At 41.1% G+C, this 25097-nt stretch overlaps 1 protein-coding gene across 4 annotated transcripts in view; it reads left to right on the top strand.

Annotated features, from left to right (window-relative positions):
• PTPRG (protein tyrosine phosphatase receptor type G) overlaps nucleotides 1–25097 on the top strand; it is a 631793-nt gene that overhangs the window by 500972 nt on the left and 105724 nt on the right. For all 4 annotated transcript variants that reach the window (XM_039880554.1, XM_039880552.1, XM_039880553.1 and 1 more), the window contains exon 8: nucleotides 10442–10634. In XM_039880554.1, coding sequence (XP_039736488.1) covers nucleotides 10442–10634 — 193 coding nt within the window. The remainder of the gene's footprint in view (nucleotides 1–10441; nucleotides 10635–25097) is intronic.

Raw genomic sequence — 25097 nt, 5'->3', positions numbered from 1 at the left:
TTAGGATTATTTTATTTGTAGATCCTATGCTCCTCATTGATTCCTTCATTCTTTCCAATAAATGTGTTTTTGAACCCAAGAATTGTAAATATAAAACATGGTTTCTCGGCTACAGATGAATTAGCTGACGAGAAGTACAGGCATGAAATCAGGTATTGTGTAAGTATTCAATCTTGAGATAACAGCTCTCCTCAGTGATGATGATATCTTGTGCCAGGAACTCTTCTAAGCTCCTGACACGTGTTAACACATTTTAGCCTCATGAACAACAGTAATATGAGGTAGCTACTATCTGTGCTTTTACTTCGTAGAAGAGAGACCCAGAAGTGCAGTAATTTGCCCAAGGTCACTCAGTTGATTACCAAGCCATGCTGTATGATCTCAGAGATTATTCTCCGAACCAGTAAACCTTTCCAAAGTTCAGAAAAGAGATTTATATACATGAAGAAATAAAAAACACCCTTGACTGAGCTTTTTCTGTGTGCCAAGCACTCTACTAAGCACTTTACATATGGTCAACTTCGTTGCAAAACAACATTGTGGGGCGAGTATTGCACTAAGATTGGACACATAAGGACATCGTGGCATGGAAAGATGGATGATAACATGCCAAGGATTTATGGTTCATGAATGTTGAAGCCAGAAATCAAACCTGGGTTTGTCTCATTTCAAAACCCATGTCGATAACCACTACACTGAATGAACTACTTCTCTCTGAGTGTGCCCTGGGCGATTTTCATAGGAAGGTGAATTTAGGCTGAGCACTTAACTGTGGGTAGGAATTGATGAAATGGACATGGGGTGGGGTTGGGGGCAGTGTCAGAGGAAGAGAAGCCACCAGGGGCCTTGAAATCACTTCATGAGGAATAAAAGGAAGGAGAAAACTCTTCTACTGGGATATGTTAGTTGCCAAAAATGTAGCATGTGCTGACGTAGCAGTAGACTTCTCCATAATTCCAGAAAATAGAGCCAGGAACAATGAGTAGGATTTGTAAAAAGGCAATTTGAACTATTAACCAATAATGTATAAAAACGGAAGTTTCCAGAGAGTTCCTGTCAAGATGGCGGGGTAGGTAAACGGTGTGCTCGTCTCCTCCCGTGATGGCATTAAAATTGCAACTAAATTATGAAGCAGTCAACCTGAAGAACCATTTGAAGACTAGCTGAACAGAACTCCTATAACTGGGTATATAAAGAAGAGACCATATGGAGACCGATAAAACAATATTGAATGACAACTCTAATTGAAAGATAAAAATTAAAAAAACATATATAAATACAATATAAAAAATATAAAAAAGAAAAGGTTACTACCAGGACCATTCACAGAAATTCTTCCCCAGAGTTTGACAGCTAGGGCTAGGGTTGTTGGACAGGGAAGGGAGAGGTTTGAGAATCATGTGATAATATTAGCAATATTACTGAAAATACAGGCAACAGGATTATGAACCTGGCTGGCCTAGGGAGTAGTTCAAAGATTTTCCTAAGAAGGACTAACAGTGCAGAATAGGGGATAAGGGGAAATAAGGGAAAGTAAGGTTGGATGGTGTCCTGGTCAGGTCTGTTCTGGATATAAGAAACAAACCCACTTAAAATAGCTCAAGTAGAGGATCTCCCTCTCAAACGATGAGAAGGGCTTCCTGAGATGAAGCCTTCAGGACCAGGAATGTAACCAGGAAGCGAGGCATATGATTGACTCTTTCAGGGGCCACTTGCACTCTTGAATCTTGGATTTTCTGTCATGACTTTATGATTCTGTACTTTTACTAAATTCTGGTCCCTTCTCTCCCAGTTTTCTGTTTTAGTTTTTTGGTTTTTTGGTTGTGTGCTCCAATATCGTTACTCTTGTACCAGTTGACTTTTCAATTCAAGGGCCCGCTATCAATTAACAACACAAGTAGTATTGGAGAAGATAGATTAAGTAGACACTGGCCAACCAACAAATTGGTTGGCATTGAGTCATGTGTCCAATCTGAATAAATTAAGCAGAGTTGCTGGGTGGCCTTCTGAGATATCAGCGTCACCCATCTCGGGGTAAATGGAGCAGGTTGTTGAGCGGAGCTAGGTGCAGGTGAGACATCTCATCCTACTAACAAAGTTGGGTCATGTGGGGCCAGGCAAAACCAATTTATTTGGCCTCACTGTTGCTTGCAGACATTTTACTTTCAGATTTTTTTTTTCTTCTAAAAGAAGGACTAGCAATTTGGTTTCTGAACAGGATCTGCCAGACTTAAGGGGATAATGAAATATGAAACAAGTTGTCTTCCTAATGGTGAAGACAACATTGTTTTCTTAAAATTAAATTACAATCCACATATTTACATCCTCAGGGTTGGGGGGTCAGGGCTTTGAAAATGAATCCTTGTCAATTAAGATAAATGCTTGTGTCTTCAAAAATATAAAAGCTTGGGATAATGTAGTTGAGAAACACAAGTTTGGCCCTGTAAAGGGCAGAGGCAAAGAGTGATAGTTAAGATGGGGAGAAAGAAGGACCATTAACACATTCAGTTTCAGATATTTTGTGAGTCCAAACAAAAGACAGAGTTTTGGACGTCTTGTCAAGTGTATGTCAATTAGAAGCATTTGACATTTGATAACTTGGCTTTCTTTGTTAATATCTGTTTATTCTTTCACTTCCTACCCCCATACACTCAAAGAGAAGAAATAATGGAAGAGTTTTTCTCTTTGATTCTTAATATATGACTTCTCTGTAGGTATTAATTTTTGTTTCAAGAAACTAGGAAGACATAAATTAATTATAATGGCTTTCCAGTTTCTTTACTATAAACCATCTTTAATAAGATTTTACTTTTATCAGGCACAGCTTCCTATATTTCTCTCCATCTCCCAAGGGAGGAAAACAGCTCATTCTTATATGGCCAAACTGGATCCTTGCTGGCTGGCTGCATAAAGGTCACAGCTGTGTTAGCCCTTGGAAAGGAAAGCATTACCCATCCAAGTATTATCGCTTCAAACCTTCCCACCCTGACCCTGCCAACATTCTTTCTGAAGTTAGCACAGCATGTTCATTTCAGAAAGGCAAACAGCCAGTTCGGAAGAGCCAAGTAGACAGAATTCCATGTCTGCTTCTATCAGAAGGAAAACTTTCATAGTCCTTTATCCTTCTCTTTTTCTAAGGGCTCTGACTCCTCCTCTCTTACATAGTGCGGGTGCCCATAAGTACTGAAAATGAGAGCGTGTTCACCATAAAATGTAATGGTTAGCACAAACTGTTGACTTGTATAATGAGGATCTCTTTGAAGCCTTCTGGAGTAAATATGAGCCACTACTTATTTTTTTCTCCTTTTGTTCTCTTTTGTGCATCTACTTGGACGTTCAAACCAGCCCTGTAGCTAGTGAACTCTGACTCTGGTTTGTATGATAATCTAGGTCAAAATACAGTGTTGCTAATGAAATCACGTTGGCTTGGTTGGCCGGCAGTCAGGATAGCTTATGTGGCTCTATTAAACATCCACTGTTAATATCAGGCAAAAATAAAAATCATGCCATGACTTTGTCAACTAAACAAAATGGTGACACTCTCAGTCCTGGCATAGGAAGTCAGAGAAGCTGGACTACCACATTGAGATGGGTACCTGTACTGTGGTCATGATCAGTCAGAGAACCATGACCATCCCGAATGCAGTATACTAGGATGTTTTTATTCTTAAACAGTGGCTCTCAGATGATGATGCTTTGGCCATTGGAGATTATCCCAACCTTCCCTTTCCAGGACTGTTTGCTTTCTGTGGTTTAACATATGACACTGCCTATAATTTTCCTTAGCGTAAATTTTATTTCAGGGCTTCTTGGGGACTCCATCAAAAGGTAATAAATATCTGAATATGTCTAGTATGTTTGCTTTTGGATGTTTGATTTTCTTTCCCTGCTAACAATGAGCCGAAGTAGATAGGAAAGGTTTGTTTGCGTGACTCTTTTTTAACCATTGTTATCTCTTTCATAAAGAGTGGAGCAGCTCTTTCGAATTAAGACCATGTTCCATTTGGAGCCAAACTGTCTGGGTTTCATTCTTGGCTCCATTCTTCAGCCAGATTTCTCAATTCCTCTGCTACTCTATGCCTTGGTTTTCATCTATAAAATGGGAATGATAATAATACCTACTTGATAAAGTCATTAGAAAGATTAAATGATGGAATGTGTATAGAATGCCTGGATTGGTGCCTGACACCGCAGTAAGTGCTTAGGAGATATTGGGTGGGTATTTTGTCGCTGTTATTAAATAATCACCAAGGCTCTGAGGCAGGACTGTTCAAAATAAATAAAACAAAAACCACATCATAATTTAAAATTTACTAGTAACCATAATGAAAATGTAAAGAGAAGCAGGTGAAGTTAATTTTACTGTATTTTATTTAGCCCAGTTTTTCCAAGTTATTATTTTAGTGTGTTAGGGTAGGGTTAGCCACATTTCTGGTGGAATAGTTACAGATGGCTACTGGCTGATGTACTTCTCATGTTTATCTCAAGGCCACAACAACTAATGGATCGCTTAATTCAGAAAGTCTTTATTTCAGCACTACAGAATGTGCAGTGCATGTGAATAAAGGTTTTTTTAGATGATGGGGTGAAGGCGTCATTATTAACCCACACCAGATAGCTTTCTTTGTTAATTAGGGTTAGAGCCTTTCCTTTCTGTAGAAGGTTTTCTGTAATCACCTTTATCAACAACTATCTGTAGCTACAAAGGGAGACATGGCCCTGTAGTTAGTGAGCTGTTCTTGAGTTTTGTTTCTGTTTTTGCAACCACGTTGCAGTAAGTAAAACCTTGGATGCTCCGAGCTATTGAGAATTTAATATTCCGTCATTATTGTCTTGTTTAATAGGGACAGCAACATTGTGCCTACCCCTGCCCCCCATCACCTTTCAGGTGTGTAGTGAAGCCAAGGTCTCTCCTTGACCTTAGGTGGGACATTTCCGTTCCTACCGCTTACACTGGAGTTTTTCGTTATGTTTATAATGGACTCCAGCATCGTTTAATTGTCACGTCAGCCTTTTAATGGTTCATAATGATATTACTTTTGATTTTTCTCTCATTTCCCCCCTCAGCCACAGTGGTCCTCTCCCACGTCTTGTGGACAAGAGCTCTTGCTGCACATGAATAGCATGAATAGATTTCAGCTTTCCTTTGATTCGAACCAACAGATTAAAAACTAATTATACTTTGAAATATTTTTATAATAAAAACTAAGTTGAAATGATTTATATACACTTCCAGCTAACACATTTGCAATTCAAGGTTAAAATTGTTCTTGAAACAGCACCAGTTAAAATGCAATTACGACTCCCCAAGCAGGGATAAAAGAAAAATGTTCTACATGTTCGCTTCAAAAGTTAAAAAGTCAATTTAATATTACAGAAATAAAAACTTTCATTTATTTTTACTAAAATGATAAAGACTTCATTAGTTACATTAAAGTAAAGATAAATTCAAGTGTGTTTATTACCTACCTCTGGAAAAGAATAAGGTGAATAAAAGTGCAGGTTTGTGAGGTGGACAGCATTTTCTCCTCACACCTGCCATCTTTCCATGGTTCCTAGTTATGTCTGTGTTCGGCCGTAGGCGGTTTTTTCCCAGAATGCAGAAAGTGCAAATAGATTGATGTTTCCAATAGTGGATCCCCTGCATGAACGATCTTTGGAGATTAGCTAAAAAGAATTGTTTGGGGACTTTTACTATCGCCGCAGTCAGCTTCTCTTTCAGTGAATAATGCTGAGGACCTGTTATACGTGTTTTGCATGAAGCGGCTGAGAACATGGAAAAGAGAGTCACACAGATGTAGGTTTCTAACCCTTACTGCGCTTCTTGGTTCCTGTGTGATCTTAGGGAAGTTATTTAATGTCTTTAAGCCCAATCTCCTCATCAGTCAGAAATACTAATGATATGATAATACCACCAACCTTATGGGATTTCTGTGAGGATTAAGTAAGAGAATGCACATAACTCTCTTAGCATAATGCTTTGCATGTAATAAACACTCAGTAAATATTAACTGCTAGCGGTAATGACATAATAATGTTACTTTAATGTTATTTTAAACTAAAAATAAGTTAGAAACCAAAATAATGTTTGTAAAGTGCATAAGAAAGTACATAATGGATTTGATAAATATACATTATAAGGAAGAGGAGAAAGGAGAAGCAGATGGAAGCATAGAGAACAGTCATGGTTACCACATTCCTCATAAAATAATAGGAAGAGTAACGATAATAGTACTTATTGAGTACTACTGTGTGCCAGGAATTATGCTAAACACATTATATATATATGTAGCAACTCATTTAATAGTAGCACAAACCACACGAGGTAGGTAATATTATCTCCATTATACAAACAAGAAAACTGAAACAGAAACTTTAAATACTTTGACCAATATTCCATATTTAGCAAGTAGGGATTAATAACAGTGCTTTGAACCCAGGTAGCAAGAGTTAGAGTTTTGAAGTTAGAGAATTAGGTGAGGGCAGATCACTAGGGCCCCACAGTGAGGACGAGAGGTCGTTGGAAGGTATTGAACAGAGGCAGAGGCATGACGTGATCTCACGTATATTGGAAAAGGATCACTGTGTGACTGTTAACCAGATCAGGAAGATCTGAACAGATTAAGTTGGTCAGAAGCCCAAAAAAACACAGCCTTGTATGGTTTGTTTGAGGGCTCCAGCATTATATGGGGTAGCCGCATTGTCTGAGTTTAGGAAGCACCTTCTCATTGTGGTCTCTGTCGATGGCATTCCTTGAAATCAAAACAGTGGAGGCCCAGGTGATGGTCAGTTTCACCCTTAGTGAATATGGTTACCAGGCAAGGTAAGGATCAAGGGACAACCTGAAGCATCTGTGTAATGATATATAGTGTTCTGCCCTTACCTGCGGAAGATACATTCCAAGACCCCCGGTGGATACCTGAAACCAGATAGTACCAATCCTTACGTATACCATGTTTTATCCTACATATACATACCTTTTCACTTAAAAGAAGCACTTTACGGCTTCTCTTTGGCATATCCAAATTGCCAGCATGACTGCTCTTAACACTTTGGGGCCATTATTAAATAAAATGAAGGTGACTTGAACACAAGCACTGCAATACTGGGATAGTCAATCTGATAAATGAGACTCTTGCTAAGTGACTAATGAGATGGGGGAGTATATAGCGTGGAGAGGCTGGACGAAAGAATGAGTCATGTCGCAGGTGGGACAGAGCAGGATGGCGCAAGATTTCATCCCGCTACTCAGAACAGTGCACGAGTTAAGACTTGTGAATTGTTTATTCCTGGAATTTTTTACTTAGTGTTTTCAGACTGCATTTGACCACATGTAACAAAAACTGCAAAAAGTGAAACCGCTGATAAGGAAAGGATCTCTATTTCAGTAGCTTTTTGGCCCCGGATGATCACTGCTTACTTGCCAAAATGAAAATGTCGACTCCCCTTGCCAATCTAGGGATCATGGACGTTTCCACACAGTGGCCAAGCATGCCAGTTACCAAGGAGAGAGGCCACTGGCAATTTTCATTCAACTTAGAGGAATGACAAGGTTTTAGTGAATACTGCCAACCTACCAAAGTACATTTGCTAAATCTGCTAAGCTTGTCCTCCTTTTCCTCTTTTGTGTGACTGTCAAGCAAAGGTATGATCCAGTTGACAATATAATATCATTCAGGTCATTAGTTCATTCAGAACTATCACATCCTTCCTTCAAAATCTTTGGCAAGTTGAGTTAATGACCAGGAAGCGGCCAAGCTTTTAAGCCATAGCATGTCATTAAGCTGTAAGAGCAATTTAAGCCAAAGCATTTTTGTGTTAAATTCAGAACGTGCCTTTTTTTTTTTTTTTTTTTTTACAGTTATATGACTAATTCTTTCCAGAGGCATCAGAAATAAACTTTTTAGGAGAATCTAAACGCTATCTTGGGAAAGAAGCAAGTCTTCTAGAGAATAAACAAACCTTATAATCTTATTGCTGAGACAGTCTCCCAGTCTGTCCTTTCGTGGCATCTCAGAGATTAAACTATTTCACGACAGATGGCTGTCTATTCAGAAAATTTCCATTCTAACTTGCTGTATATATGGCAGCCCAGTCTTTTTTTTTTTTTAATCACTCTGAAAGCTAAGGTATTCCACCTCTTATTCAACTCACGTCTCTAAGGCTTTAATTTAAACCAATTTCCTATTATTTGGCCTTCTCTGGACATGGAGAAGAGCTGGTCAGCATCTTCCACATACAAGGGCCTTTAATCAAATTACTCCTTACTTGCCTTTTCTTCAGGCCAAACAATTCCACATCCTTTTCACCTCTCCACACAGGATTTATTCTATATTCCTTTAATCATTTTTGGTAGGTCTTTCCCTAGACTGTCTCCAGAGGGTCTTTTTAATTCCTTTCATATAATTTTAAGAAGTTACTTTATCTAAGAAAATCTGAAACCTCCTCTCATTTTTGGATGCACTCATTTCAGATTTTGGTAGTTCTATCAAGTGATTACATCATGCTAGGCCGAGGTGATTTTTTTCTTTTCAACACCATCGATTTTCTTCATCTGAGTGAGTCACTTTTAGACAGAGTAAACCACCCAATTTAAAAAATGTTTTCTGCTTCTATTGCTTTTCCCCCTTCACTATAAATAAAGAAGAAATATCAGAAGGAAGAATGGGAAAAAAGGCTAATTCTAAATAGCAGCAATATGAGTTGTTAGAAGAAAAGTATGTGAATAGTAGAGAATTGGAGCAACACGGGAATAATGGGCTACTTTTGCTTTTAGGCTGGTTAAGAGACCATCTGGTTTTATTACTTTGATGAAAAAGCAGAAAAGGTTTCATGGTTTATTACCACTTTACATGTGCAGGAGAATTGGAAGGGAGGTGGAATGATAGGTAAATCCATATACTTAAATGATTTTTCTTGGCTAAAATCACTATGTATTTTATTTATGTATTCACTGCTTTCTAATGCAAAAAGAGGGAGTTTCAGACTAGAAGCAGGTCTTTTTCTGCCTCATTCTCTGAGGCAGTTGGAGATACACTGGGGTTAGTTCTAGGCTTAAAGATGGCCATCCAGAAACCTAGGTAGTAATTCTCTTGTTTATTTTCTGCATTAGTGTTAGCCACCTTCTGGTCCTGAAGTCTAGGGCAGCTACTCGGTGCCTACTGGGGAAGCATCTTTCTACCACCATTCCAGCTTGTCATTCTCTTCTGCGTTCTGATTCAGCATTCAAGTAGCCAGATGGGCCAGAAAGCGTCCATTTGGTTTCTCTCTTCTTCATTCCATTTTCTTCCCCTACATCATGGGGTTAGTATTTTTGGTGGCTGGGAATTTTAGATTACAGTCTATTTCTTTGGCATGAAAAATAAATCTGTGGTCCACTGAATACAAACGTCTGCCACCCAGCCCCTGCTCCATTCCTCGTGTAATAGAATGACCTGTTTTCATAAGCGGAATGTTGAGGGCCAAGGGGAATCCAATTCGATAATAAAAATATTATCCTAGCATTCTGAATTTTTTTTCTATGCTTGTTCGTGAAAGTTTGGTCAGCAATCTCCTGGAAAATGTTTTGTTTGTTTTTTTTTTAATGATGATGACGGTACCAGCTGATCTTTACTGAGAGCTTACTTAAGCGACTAAGTGATTTACATTGATTTTAATCTTTTCCACAACCTGATAAGATAGGTACTAGTATTATATCTGTTTTACAGATGAGGAAACTTGAGTCACAGAAAGCTCAAATAGTTTGACTCTGATCACCCATCTGGTAAATATTGACCTTCGGCAGTTTAACGTGCAGACCACACATTTAACAACTTTGTGGCTTAGCAACTTTGCTGAACTGGATCCCTAGGATGTAAGAAGATGCTTAGTACAAAGTAAATCACTAATATGTATTGTGCTCTTTTGTGCCATAACTGTTTTAAGTACTGTACACAGATTATTTCATTTAATACTGACACAAAGATGCTGTTATAATTATCACTATTTTTTTGAGGAAATTTTGAGGCTCAGAGAAGTTAAGCAACTTTTTCAAGGTCACCGAGTGGTTGTGCCACAGAGCTAGAATTCTCACCCAAGCAGTCTGGCTCCAGAACCTACCAGTTTCACCATAACTCTGGACTCCTTCCCATAATACAAAAGGTCTTGCCGTAAGGGTTGGGGGACTGCAGAAAGACTGGACTCCTGTGTGAGACACAAACTGAATGATTTCTTTACATCTGCAAATAAAGTGTTCTCCTGGTTGCTTGGCAGGTCATAAACCTCAGCCAGATAAGCTCATTGGCAGTGATTCTGGCAGGCAGGCTGTGTCCTGCTGAGTTTGTCAGATTTGGCATCAGGTACTTCCTACCATTTTGTGTTCTTGACACCCCTACCCACTTTGGACCACATTGCTTTTCTAATTGATATTCTTTTTGTCTCCCCTTTCTGGTTCTCTGTTCAGCTCGAGGCTTTTTATTCTATCTTCACCACGGAGCAGCAAGACCATGTCAAGTCATTGGAATATCTGAGAAATAACTTTCGACCACAGCAGGATCTGAATGACAGGGTGGTGTCCAAGTCCGCCGTCCGTGACGCCTGGAACCATGACATGACAGACTTCTTAGAAAACCCGCTGGGGACAGAAGCCTCTAAAGGTATATTTGGATTAAGTGCCCTCGCCCTGAGGAAGATTCTTTATCATAAATTACTTTAAATTAAAAGGTGTTCAAAACCAGCCAAGAATTAGAATGATGTTAAGAGCATATGTTCCTCTGCTAAAAGAGACTTGTCTAGAAGATGTATAGAAGCAGATGTGGGAATACTTCACTTAAATAGATATGTTCAAAATTGTCTTTTTGACGAGTAATATATCAGTCATTCTCTCTGACTCTTTACCTTGCTTGTAACATTAACTCTAGTTAATTCATATCTGAGGAAAGTTTTGGAGTGTCTTACTTATTTATCGACTGCTTCCTATTGAGATCAGGAGTTTGTCTCTGAGCTCAGACATCAAGACCTTGGACTCGCTCTCAGCACCCCAGTCTGCAGCGTTCTTCCTAACATCCACACCAGGCAAGAACTCCACTTCCAGCTCTCTACCCCCGTTAGACATCACATGACCTTTTAAAACTATTATTTGATGGTTTAATTCCCAGATCTGATAAACATAAATTTATAATTTCAGGCACCTTAATCTTTTCTACTTCTACTTTCTCATGTGAAATGAACATGAATTTCTCTCCCAGGAAACTAGAAAGTCTGATTCCACCCTGGCAGACCTCCTTTTGAGCCCTGTGATTTGTCATAATTGTGGCTTAGAACTTGGGAAACGCTTAGAGGAATAAGGCTGATCAAAATCCAAGTATTTAGAAGGGAGGAAAGAATAAGAAGGCATTTTCTCTGGATGCGAAGACAGGGATCTTTCCCAAGCCAGTGTTCACCTGCTTCAAAACTGCAGACTTGGGTAATATGGAAAGAGCTGTGCCATTTATCGACACTGGAAGTAGACTGTGGTATTTTCAGTGTGGTGAGTTATATGAGGAGGTTGTGCTTCAAAAGTCTCCCCATCCCCAGTAAAAAGGGCCACCAGGTTACTGGCATATGACCTTTGTAAGAACAGGGGAATGAGGTTCTGTTCCACAAATAACTGCGTTGGCGTGCACTTTGATGATAAGAACGAGCCCGTTTTCCAGGCTCATGTATCTTAAAAGGAGCTAAAAGAAGAGGAAAGGGAGTTTAAGAATGTGATCATTTCCTTCCTGTCTGTGTGATTTTGTTTGAGGATGGTGAGGAAAAGCTAGTCTGGCCAGGTTCCATCAAGAACGCTTGAGATTCAAGTAATTTGGGGCTGACACTTTGTCAAGGACGTCATTTGTCAGCTTGAAACAATGGGAGACTTAAAAAGCACAGAAACCTGAAAAATATCTTGGGGTTGGACTGGCATAGAAAACCTCACTTGGGCTAATTTGTCGTTGTTGTTGACCAAGCTAAAAATAAAGAAAACAACTGAACTTGAAAGTTTTCTCCCAAGAGAACTTGCTTGAGAAAAAGAGGACTCAGGGTTTGGCTATTTTTTGAGAGGTAAATGTAGAGGACATGTCAGGGATGAGGAATTTATATCACAAGTGAATGCAAGATCTGGTAGCTTAGAACTGCTGAAGTTATGACATTTACAAAGTTCTTTTCTGAAAAGCAGGCTGGAGATACAGCTATGCAAAGAGAGTATGTGGCCATCACTACCCAGGAACGTTAGTGAAGATGATGGTTTTCATTGCATTATATTGTCAAAGTGGGCAAGAGCGTCCATTGAAAGGGCTTCTCTGAGTTTGAGCTAGCCCTGGACCCATCCTTAAATATAGAAAGTCAGTTCTTCATTCTACAAGTTTTCTCACAGTGTCCATTGCTGACTTCTGAGATGTGCGAATATTAAAATAGTTTGTGATCTTTCCGGAGGCAGAGAGAGATGTAGATACAGATCTATTTCTTTTTTAAACATAGTATTTGAGTGTAACATACAGAAAAATACACACATAAGATGTATAAAAATTGATGAATTCCCACAAACTGAATACACCTGAGTAATAAACACCCAGAGCAAGAAGCTAACATCACCGGCTTCCCAGGAGCACCTCTATCTCCCGCTTCCTAGTCACCATCTATTCCCAAGAGTAACCATGACCTTGAGTTAGCTTTGCCTGCTGGTAAGTTTCATATAAATGGAATCATCCAAGATATCCTTTTTTGTGTCATGCTTTTTTTGCTCTACACCAGTTTTGAAAGTCATCTATGCTGTCACATGTGGTTATAGTTCTTTTTTATTGCTGAATTTCATTGTGTGACTATACCTGAATTTATCCATTTCAGTATACATGAATATATGGAGTAGTTTCACATTTAAATGATTATGAAAATTCTCAAACGTGACTTTTAATGAGCATATGGACACACCTCCATAGGGTATGTACCAAGGAGTAAAAAGACTGCAACCTAGCATTCACATACGTGTTCAGATTTGGCTAGATACTGCTAAACAGTTTCCCAAGTAGTCGTATGCACCACTTTACACTTCTGCCGGCAGTGTATGAAAGTTCCTATTTTTTACAGCTTTTTTTAAAGGTATAATTTACATACCATAAAATTCAGCTGTTATACATGTACAATTCAATAATTTTTTAGTAAATTATAGATTTGCAACCATCACCACAATCTAGTTTCGAACATTTTCATTACCCCAGAAATATCCTTCACACCCATTTGCAGCCGATTTTTCTCCTGTCCTCAACTCCAGACAACTTCTGATGTGCTTTTATCTTTCCCTTGGTGTTAGGATTTTAAAATTTATCCATGTTGTGGTATATATCAGTAACTCATTCATTTTTTGCTGAATAGTATTCCTATTTGTTTTACTTTTTAATAACAGCTTTATTGAGATTTAATTCACATACCATAAAGTTCATTCTTTTCAAGTGTACAATTCAGTGTTTTTCATTATGTTCGCACAGTTGTGCAATCATGGCTACTATCTACTTTCAGACAGTTTTTATCACCCCCCTCCAAAAGAAAGTCCATACCCATTAGCAGTCAGTCACTCCTGTTCTCCTTCCTGTTCTTTTTCCTGCACCCCACTCCCCAGCACCTCTCCAGCCCTAGGCAACCACTAATGTACTTTCTGTCTCTGTGGATATGCCTGTCCGGATATTTTATGTAAATGGAATCGTGCAATATTTGGCTTTTTGTCTCTGGCTTCTTTCACTTAGCATTATATTTTCAAGGTTTATCCATATTCAAGCATGTATCAGAATTTCATTTCATTTTATGACCGAATAATATACCATTGAAGTACATTTTGTTTATCCATTTATCAGTCCATAGACAGACATGTGAGGTTTTTTTGTTTGTTTGTTTGTTTTTGTTTTTTTTACTTTTTGGCTGTTATGAATAGTGCTTCTATGAGCATTAATATTCGAGCTTTTGTGTGGACATAGTTCTCAGTTCTCTCCAATATCAACCTAGGAGTAGAACTGCTGAGTAATATTGTAACTCTGTGTTTACAGTTTTGAAGAACTGCAAAACTCTTTTCCAAAAACAGCTACACCAGTTTCCATTCCCGTCAGCCATGTAAAAGGATTCTCATTTCTCCACATTCTCACCGACACTTGTTATACGTCTTTTTTATTTTAGCCATCCTAGTGGGTGTGAAGTAGTATCTCTTTGTGGTTTTGATTTCCCTAATGACTAATGATGTCCCTATTTGTTTTTAAGTGCACATGCCATAAAACCATGGTCCATATCATCAAATGTCCCTCCATTTTTTCCCCACGAAAACTCAGGTAATTCCAGGACACTGTAGGCCAAAAGCCAACTACACAGGCTAACAATCAGGCAGCCCGGAAGGCTTAGAGATCTAAGCAATAAAAAGCCAATACAGTAAGAGTTCTTTCCTGTCAGTCTTCTGCAAAAAATATTTCAAAAAGAAAAGGACGGTATTTTGTAAATCTCGGGTAATTCAAAAAGACTCATTCCTATTCAATTGGCATTTTCCCTGATTATTATTGGAAGCTTTCTGTGCATTAAGTTGAGCATGGAGCTATGCATTTATTGGACTATCGAAATAGAAGAAAGAAAAATAAATTAATTAATTAGGACGGAAGTCAGTAAACATCTTTGTTTAAGTACCAGAAAGTCATATGGTTTCTGTTGCAACTGCTTAGCTCTGCTACTATAGAAGGCAGTCATAGACGATATATAAATGACTGGATGTAGAAATAAAGCACTCTGTTTACAAAAGTAGGCAACATGCTGGATTTAGCCTGAGAATCATAGTTTATTGACCTGCTCTAATGTATGGCTCTAGCTGAATCTTAGACTTGGCTTTAAGGAAAATATTTTGCCTTAAATATGGTAGTGCCCATGACTGGGAAAGTGTCCATTGGTTGGTCCTACTCTTCCATTCTTCTATAAGACCCTAGGACCAATTAGAGATTTGTTAACTGTGTAACCAGCCACTTACCAATTCACCTTAACACCTCGTCATCTCTTCCACCAGAGGTGTAAGCAGAGTCTCAATGGGCTGACTGAATATTAGCACCCCACCTCCCTCATCCCCTCGTCTGTGATCATTAACTAGTGTTCACTGAGCAGCACTGTGGGGGATGCCTGAGTTAATGTGCCCCAATCCTGCCCTCTGTCAGGATGATTGGATGTACTGGAATAGAGGAAACAGAATCTAGCCTTTCGGTGCCAAGAATGAGACAAATGGCCATGTGAGACACCAAAGAAAAGGGGGGAAGAGTCATCTTAATATAGTATTGTTGCCGAAGAAGGACTTATAATGGATGTCATCCATAAAAAGTATAAAGCTTTAGTTCCAGTAAATGGAAACAGTATTTAGGCTTGGTGGATTGTTCAAGGGACATCCAGTTTGCCAGTCTGCCCTTTGTCAGTAAATAACTTGGACAGACTTTAGGATTTAATGGGCTGTCATTTTAGTTATTCTGCAACATATCCCGGCACATGGAAGAGCATTCACTGATTAAGTGCTGAATACTGTCTATTGTGAAGACTTTTGGAACAGTGAATGGAGAAAAATAACTTTCCTTCCAACAACATGAAACATATGGTTTATTAATTTAACGAAACCTGTTTAAATCACAGTGGAATCAAAACCACTTGATCTGATAATTTGATTTGATGGCTTAATTAAAGTGACACCGTATAATGTAATGAAAGCAAAGGAGATGGAGAGGACACGGGCTGCCTGTGTACCTTCCAGTCTTCTAAGCTAATGCCATGTTTTTCGGATAATGATCTTTGCTTCTGCTGATAGAGGGATCCCTTTTTTAGCTACATTTTCAATTCCTGTTTTGGTTAAGAGCAGTTTTTAAGGACATATACCACTGTGTGAAAATGACTAAGTAACTAGCCTATTTTAAATCAGCATACATTGAGAAAGAGCATTACATTTTCCACCCAAATTAGCAAACAAAGAAGAAAATCTGTGATTGCTTTTGAAAGGAGTTTGACATTGAAATCGCAGTTTTCTGCTATTTTGGGAGAAAATATTAATGTTGTTCTATTTTCAGTTTAATCATTTCCACTTACCAGACTAATGAGCTTGCATTATTTTATCTTATTAAAAGAAGCTCCGATAGGAGCACTTAATTCTTTTGTAGGCAGCTCTCCTCCAGAAACTGTTCCAATAAGTTGTCTTGTTACTTCCAGAAACTTTCAACACAGAAAAGTGCTAGGGAAAACACATTTTTAATGCAGCTCCCGTGGAGTGTTTTTAACCTCCTACTTTTAAAAATAACTGTAACTTTTAAACTTGAGAATGATTAAGAAAGAAGGCAAAAACTAGGGCAATTTTTAAGACTTTCCAAATTTTGGGTTCCTCATACTTTTGAAAATTTTTGAAGGTTATGCCATAACTATATCAAACATTTTTATATGCTCAGACATCCCATGATTACTATAATTGTGTATAAAGATATAGAACTGGCATAAGTTGCCTTTGATGGGCATAAAGTTGGTATTTTGTAGACACTTCATGTGGCATTACCTATTTGGATTCATCTTTTGTAGCCAGTGAATTTCTTTACATCTGTCAGATAGCAGCTTCATTCTCCACTGAAGGATTTATTGACTCGAAGGAGTTATGCCTGAAGCACCTGTGGTTAAAAAGGCTACGTAAGGGATTTTGTGTACCAGATGCTGTGCTAGCCTCTTCCTTTCATGTTTGTTTTATCTAATCCTCAAAGCACCTCTGTCAGGATTTACTTTCCATTTATCAAATATTTGTTGAGCATCTATGATGAACAAGTTCTAGGCACTAGAAATGAAGGGTCGGGACAAGGGAAGAGACTTCCTCATCATGAGCTTACATTTTAGTGGGGAGAAAGAAAGAAACAAGTCAGTCATTGATAGAGCTTCAGTCTTACTCTGAGATCAAATCAGGTAGTGTGCTAAGAGTGGTAGAGTGTGGAGAGGCAGTGGGGAAGAGATCTGCCCTGGCTAGGGCAGGTGGTGATAAGGAGCCAGCCCTGCAAAGTACTTGGAGGGAGAGGTCAATTGCAAAGGCCCTGAGGCCTCGGGGCCAGCAGGGAGAGGTCGAACAATGGTGAAGTCTGGGAAAGACTTTCCTCGGTAAGGAGTTATGATTGTGTTCTTAACAGCAGAGTGAAGCCTGGGGAGGGACTTAAGCAGGACTATGGAATGATGCGAACAGGTGTTTTAACCCATCACTATTATGTGAAGAATGTTTGCAGAGGACCTGGGGTGGAATCTGCAAGACCAACAGGAGGCTGATAGAAATATCCCAGGCAGGGTGCCAGTGGTTGAATGCGGGTGATCTTGGTGGAGGTAGAGACGATCCTGAGGGATAGATTTTGGAATAGAGCGTCTGAGATTTACTAACAGTTTGGATGAGGGTGGTGGGGGTGTGCAAAGAGAAATGTGGTGCTGTTGTTTCCCTTTAACAGCTGAAGGGTCTGAGACTCAGAAAGAGCAAATGATCATCTAGAGCCTTTCAGCCGGGAAGTGATAAAGCTGAGAATGTGAACCGAGATCCTCTTATTATGTCCAGATGCAGTGTCCTTTCAGTTTTCAAAGGGACTGCCAGCTTCCGATGAATCCACAAGTGGCGGCCTCTTTGTTTTAAATGTCATCAGGTGTCTTGAACAACATGGTGTAGTACTCCTTTTCCAAATGAAGGAGCTTTACGACTAAATGTGCTCATGGGGATAGAGTGCTCTTCCTGAAGATTGGGTTTATCTTCCCAAAAGGAATCAGTCTCTCTTTGCTTGGCTTGCTTTTGGCAGGTTATCTTGAATGTTCAGGGCACAGGCTGCTGATGCCTTGATCACAGGGTCAGTCCCTGTAGGGGCCAGTGTACCCACTTGATCTGGACAGTGGGGCCTGCTAGGCTGAAGATCTTGTGCATCCTCGAATCAACAGATCAACAGAGCCTAACATAGTAGGACATAGTAGTTGTATAATCATTATTGACTGAATGAAAGAATGAATGAATGGGCAATTATAAGGCTCTGGGTAAGGATATAGATTTTAGAGTCAAGCAAACCTAAACTCAAATTCCAAGTCAACCATTTACTCCTATATTTTCTTATTCTAGAAATATCTAAGTCTTGATTTTCTTGTCTATAAAATGAAGGTCATAATTACAAACTCCCTCCTTGGCTTGTGCCTCTTTAAGTGAGACAGTACGGGGAACATATACTACAAAGCCTCAGCATGGAAAGTACTCTGCACATAGTGCATTCTTGTCTGTATGTCAGCAGTGGCTTCTTTATTTGTTCAGAACAACCTGTTACTTGTGACATGGTCATTGGAAAACACATTTCAGAATAAAGCGACCGTGCTGTCTTCCTCCTATAAGTGCGATTTTATGGTTTTAAAATTATGAAAACTTTTCCAATGAAATCCACTATTCTTAAAGTGTTCTACACGTGCTATCCCCTTCCTCAGCCCCATCTTGCACTTTACTGGACTTGGCGTCCTGTACTTCAGTCCACTGGCCACACTCCTGTCCTAACAGGCTCTTTGTTCTGTCCGGAAGGCCCTTGCCCTACCTCTGCGCCTTAGCACCCCCTCCTCAGCCTTCGTAGCTCAGCTGTAGGGTCCCTTCCCCAGGGAAGTTTCCTGGCCGCCATGGCCCGGCCCCTGTGTCAAAACACCCGTTCTTTTCTTTTATAGCACTCGGCACAGTTGGAATCGTACATTCATTTCCGTGATTTCTCTTTTTCTGATATCCAGCTCTCGCATTACCACATAAATTCCAGGAGGGGTGAAACTGTCTTCTTTGTCTTTTTTTGTTGTTGGAGAAAGTGTGCAGTGTTCACTGTTAGGTCCTCAGTAAATATTGGACTGGATGGATGGACGGACGGATGGATGGACGGACGGACTAAGCTAACTCACACATGCCACATGGCCAGGAGTAAAAAGATTCTGGTCACAAGAGTTGGCATGGTTGAGGCATTTATGATCTAGCCCCAGCTGTGTGCTCTTGTGGGAGGAGCATAGCCAGGCATTTGGATTAGGATTCCACGGCACTCCCAGTACCTGAAATCAGAGAGGCTCCCAGGATGTGGGAAGCCATCTTCCACTGTGACCATAAGGCACTTGGCTGGAAGCAGTCATCTCAAAAAAAACCATTGAGAGGTTTTCTGTCCCATGGAATATGTACTCTCCCACACTGGAAAGTAGAGAATGGGGGCACTTAAAGTTGCAGGCGCTGGCGTCAGGATGCTGTCAGGCAGAATCACTTTATGTCTGAGGAGCTGTTGAACTGATATTTTTAACCGACGCCAAAGGCCATCTATCTATAAATATTACTAATTTCTTAATCCTCTCTGTGTTCAGGTGGGTTAGGCAGAGTTCGATCTCGAAGGCCGACTTAGCCACCTTCCTGCAGCTTCAGCTTTTCTTTGCTCTCTAGAAAAATCTTCCTTGACAGTGTATTTATTTGTGTGGGCACCGTGGCGCTTGTGAACAACAATCTGAAAATTAATAAAGGCCGGCAGCATTCTCTTCCCCACAGTGACACAGTTCCCCTTTTCTCTAGCTAACTAGCATTCACGGCCCATGAAGCACGAGGCTCCGAGGTCTGTGTCTGCATCTGGAATCACAGAGTATAGCTGGGAGACAGACTATTTATCTCCCCCATTCTTCCCGGTGATTATTTCGCAAACAAGCACCCGTTAGTTAAGGTTGTTTTTCTTCAGGTATAAGGAACCTGGACAGAAGGCTTGGCTTTCTCATGGCATAAGAAACAGTCTCACCTCTTCATTCCCCGAGGCCTAAGATTGAAAGACCATCTGTAAAGGTGCTGAATTGGGAGCCCGTGTTGAGTCCTCTCAAGTCCTCCTGTCCTCTTTCCTTCTCAGCATAGCTAGTGGTCATCGTGGCTGCTGGCTTCACTCCTGAGCCCTCCCTGGACTGGCTTTGTGACTCCAAAGCACTGGCTTGGACTGAAATCAGTGTCTCGGCCATCCCATTCAAATCTGTGCCTGTGTTGAGAAGGTGCTGTCTAGATGCCTGACACTAAATGCTAACAGGTATCATACATCAAGTGCTTAGAGCCTGGCGGTTTCTGTGTTCCTGAGCTGGCACCAGCAAAGCCTTCCCAAAAGAAAGGAGCCTTCTTAGGGAAGTGTGTCCGGACATTTAAAACTGTCGACCTTCACCAGCAAGCCAGAAGCCCAGGCTCTTCAGAGCATATGGACCCATGTGCCAGAGGCAGCCAAGAGGCCGAGGCGGCCCAGTCCCTCCCAAGTGCCGCATACGTGAATCCCCACTAGGGGCGCTGCCTGTTCATAGCCTGATCTCTCCATGCAAGTGGCAGGTCCCCTTTTCCCTCGCGGTCCTCTTGACCAAGGCTCGGAGGAGCTGTCTGAGGCCAGTCCCCAGATGTGGAACCGTACCCTAGAGGGCCATCCTTACCAGACGCCACATCTGGGGGTCAAAGCAAGGTTGGAATCCAAACAATGGAACTCAACCTAAGGCCCCTTCACCCCAAATCAGAATTAATGAGGGGCAGGTGCCAAAGCTAATTAGATAAATGTCAGGCAAGAGCCAGGACTGCTCTTTTAAATATATTTGGTATCAAGCCTTAGGAATACCTAATTCTAAAAGAAAAATCATTTTAAGGACCAAATTGAAAGAAATGAGGGCACCTTGACCTATTGTATCATAATCACATAGAGTCAATGATTTAAATAAAGCCCAGCTAACCTCATCAGTGTGGATCACTAGATGATCACTTGGCAAGGCCACTGAGATTACTTATAAAGACAGCTCATGGGATCTTAGGTCTTATATGATGTTTAGAAAACAGTGTCAAATTCCTGAGGGCAGCTACAGAACTCTAAGTGACCCGGCTATTTCTTCATGATAAGCGGAGCCATGACGCCATCTCAATGGTGGGGAATAGGGTACTCAGCCAGAGAAAACCCAGCTCCAGTACAAGGGCACGGGCATTCGCTCACCCTTGACCTGCAGCCTGGTCTTGGCTTTACACCTTCAGTTGGAGCCCAGCCTGGAGCAAGGCAGTGGGAGAAGGCTGAAGTTAAAAGGTACCACATGGAAGGGATGCTGTGCTCAGTGTAAGAGAAAGAGGTACACTTTGCTTTTTTATTGTCAGGAAATCACAGCATTAAAGTTTAAATGGAGAAAAGGGCCCTGGTGTACATGGAATCCAGCCTTCCACCCACTGTTCAAGCAGCTGTTGTCAAGTGAGACTGGGAAGATACACCATTCTGAACGTTGTCGCCCCCTTAGCGCTGAGCCAAGCAATGCTTTTTCTGCACAAAACATGGGCACCTCCCATGGTCCTTAGCTCTCAGAGGAAGAAGGATATTGTATTTAAAAAAAGAGAAAAAAGACTTTAAAGAGGTAGGAGAGGTCAGGAATAGCATAATGTGAGAAAGTCTAAACCGCATACTTGGAGGACTAGAGAATTGAATTTTCACTTCTGCCTTCCCGGACACTAGCTGCTGCTGTTGTACTTTGAGCATGTGACCCTGTTACATGCACAGCAGAGACAGCTGACAGGATAAGAAAGTTTTCGAACTTCCTTTTTCCCATGGTAATTGCTACCCAGAGCATCTAATACTCAATTGTTGGCTGAGAAATACAATTGCACGTCGGGCTTGTTCGTGGAGTGGAGGAATGCCACTGAGTGGTGAGGAAAAAACTCCACAAGTGTATGACAAAAACTTACAGTTCTCCTTCCTGAATGGGAAAAAAACCAGCTGTCCACCTCCTGTGTTTTTTCCTTTTTTCACACAGAACACTTTACTTCTGACACTTCTGGTCACCGAATGTGTGGAGGTTTTCCTCCACCAAGTGATTCTCTATGACACCAGCTGGGTGCCCAGCAGTTTAACTTAGTTCTGACACTATCTACATGGAGGTAGCTCCAGATCTCACCAGTTAAGGGCTCGGTCCCACAAGACTTCTCCCCGAGTTCAGATGCCAATTGCAAGTAGCAGGTCCTCAGGCTACCCACAACTTCTGTCGGACTTGGCTATGAATCAGAGGTTCCCACAGCCCCCTCCTCGGGTTTGATTAATTCGTTAGACTCCTCAAACTCAGGGAAACACGATTACCAGTTCATTAAAGGATATGATAAAGGATACAGATGAATAGCCACAATGGAAGCTCTCTGAACCCCATACTTTTGGGAGTTTTATGGAGGCTTGGGCACATAGGCATAATCAATTATTAACTCTATTTCCAACCTCTCTCCCCTGCTTTGAGAAAGGGAGTTGGGGCTGAAAATTCCAAGCTTCTAATTGTGACTTGGTCTTTCCATTGACAAGCTGCAACCCAGAAGCTGTTCAAGAGTCACCTGCATGGAAAGATGCTCCTTAGTGCTCTTATCACTTAGGAATTTACAAGGAATTTAGAAGCCCTGTGAAAGGGACAGGGGACAGAGACCAAATATTAGAATAAGAGAAGATTTACAGATAGCCAACAGGTACGTGAAAAGATGCTCAACATCATTCATCATCAGGGAAATGCAAATTAAAACCACAATAAGCTATCACCTCACACCTCTTAGAAAGGCTGTTATCAAAAAGACAGCAAATAACAAGTGTTTGTGAGGATGTGGAGAAAAGGGAATGCTTGTGCACTGCTGGTGGGAATGTAAATTGGTACAGCCACTATGGAGAATGGCATGGAGGTTCTTCAAAAAATTAAAAGTGGAACGACAGGTGATACAGAAATTTCACTTCTGGGTGTTTATCTGAAGGAAATGAAAACACTAACTCGAAAAGATATATGCATTCCCATGTTCATTGCAGCATTATTCACAATAGCCAAGGTATGGAAACAACCTAAGTGTCCATTGATGGATGGATGAATGGATAAAGAAATTATAGTGGCATCATGTATAGTGGCATATATATAATGGCATAATGTTCAGCCATTAAAAAAAGAATGAAATCTTGCCCTTTGCAGCAACATGGATGGACCTCAAGGCCATTATGCTAAATGAAATAAGGCAGACAGAGATAGATAAATACTGTATAGTTTCTCTTATATGTGGAATCGTAAAACAAACAAACAACAACAACAACAAAAAACCTGTAGATACAGAAAACTGATTGATGAGGATTACTAAGTGGCTGGTGTGTTAATCTCCAGGAGGTCAAGAACCGATGTCCCCTTCTGTTCACTTTTATTGTTAGTTGCTGGTCAGGATCATGGCACATAGCAGGTGTTCGGTAAACATTTAACAATAGCTACTCCTTATAGCACACTTCCTATACATCAGTCAGCAAGTGCTTAAGCATTTCATGCATTTACCCAAGACAACACAGCTGGCATGTCCAGAACCAAAGTAGTCTGACTCCAGAGTAATAAGTAAGTGAATGAATGACTCTCTTGGATCTTGGTTTCTAAAACAGAAGTAATGATGGAGTCAGCAGCCCCACAGAATTACAGTGAGGATTTGATGACATAATTTGAGAAATGTGCTAACTCAGCCCAGAGCCAGGCTCATCAGATGGGACTTGTTACTATTGTTATGTCGGCATAGAATGGCACAGTGTAAAGGCCTTGCGGGTGGTCGCCCTGCACCACCAGATATATTTCCAGCATCCCATGATGGCGTGAGGGACCATGAACCTAGATTGCATTTCTGATGATGGGAAATGGTGACTAGGCACGTCTTGTTTTAGAGGGCCTAGAAGGAGTTGAAGGCTGCTCTGGAAATTGTCAGACCCCCACCCTCTCATCTGTCATTGAGAACAGAGAAGATCAAGAAGGTAGAGAAAGAGAGAAGGAAGGAAGCTTGCACGTGTGTGCGTGTGTGTGTGTGTGTGCACGCGCATGCACGCAAAGGATTGTAACCCACCAAAAATTCACGGAGCTGAGGCTGCAGTAGTGATGCACAGTGCCCGCATGGAGCAGTTTTCACCTTTTAAGCACTTTGACTAATCCTCCAGACATCTTTATTACTATCTTGCAAGTAGAAAAACACGTGTGAGGTGTGCGTATAGAACACACACGACCAGCCCCTGTGCCTTCACCCCCTCTGGTGTAGAATATGACAGGCTGCGTTCCAGTTCTGAACCCTCCGCCCACTCTGTCTGTGGCCCAGCCCAGTGGCTTGGTCCCTCTGGACCCCTGTGTCCTCGCTCATCTTTAATGGGGAGAATAATTGAACCCTCTTCTGGGATTCAGTTCTGCATGTGTGCATCATCTGAGAGAAATATACAGCATGACCTGGGCAGCTGGCAGCTCCAACAGGATATCACTGGGATGTTGTAAATCCCCAGAATGCTGAATATGGGGTCCTGCTTTGATCTCCTTCCTGGTTCTGGCACCTTTGCCCGTGCAGTTTCCTTTTCTTAAGGTCTCGGGGGCTGGGGGAGGTGACACCTCAGAGCGCCAAGATTCCGGGTTTGAAGTCCTACACGGCCTGCTTTGGGGGATTTCACGATTACCTAGACCTCTTTGATATAGCCCTTCGGACAGAGAAATCCTTCCCTGAGGCCATTTCTTTGGAAACTTCCCCTAAAGGACTCCAAATTCAAGGATTCTTGAGCTGAGCTGGGGCGATAAAGAAATGACAGGCATTTAAGCTGTCTGAGGCAAGGCTTGTGGCTCTGTTCCACTTGAGTTGCTCCTTCTGCTGTAAGAGGAGATAGCGCTCCCGCTCTCTCTCTGCCAGGCAGGTCCCTGGGGGGAGGCACCCCTTCACCACCCCCCCATCCCCGCCTCCCAGTAGGCAGCAGTTCCGTTTCCGTTGACAAGCATTCTGAAATTGTGACTAGGTGCCAAATTGCTGTGTTTGAGCAGTGCTGTCTCTGACTCCTGACCAATAATTGGCCTGTTGCCTCCCGTGTGAAACTCAGAGGAGGCAGGCGCAGAGGGGGACCTTCAACTCATAACGTATCACGTTAGTTTAACACCGAAAATGGAGAAGACTGTGGTGGGGTGGGAGAACTTGCCATTTACTTGGGGAACCACTGAGAAAATATCCTTGATTTTGATTTAGAGTCAGAGGACCTTGGGTGCTCTGCTAGAAGCCTCTTCATTATTTAACAAAGTCTGGGGTCATAATTAAAGGTGGTTTAGAATGAAGGTAGAAATTC

The sequence above is a fragment of the Pteropus medius genome, unplaced genomic scaffold (assembly GCF_902729225.1).
Source record: "Pteropus medius unplaced genomic scaffold, Ma_sr-lr_union100, whole genome shotgun sequence".
In the NCBI taxonomy this organism is placed as follows: Eukaryota; Metazoa; Chordata; class Mammalia; order Chiroptera; family Pteropodidae; genus Pteropus; species Pteropus medius.
This window is presented reverse-complemented; position numbering and strand designations above follow the sequence as displayed.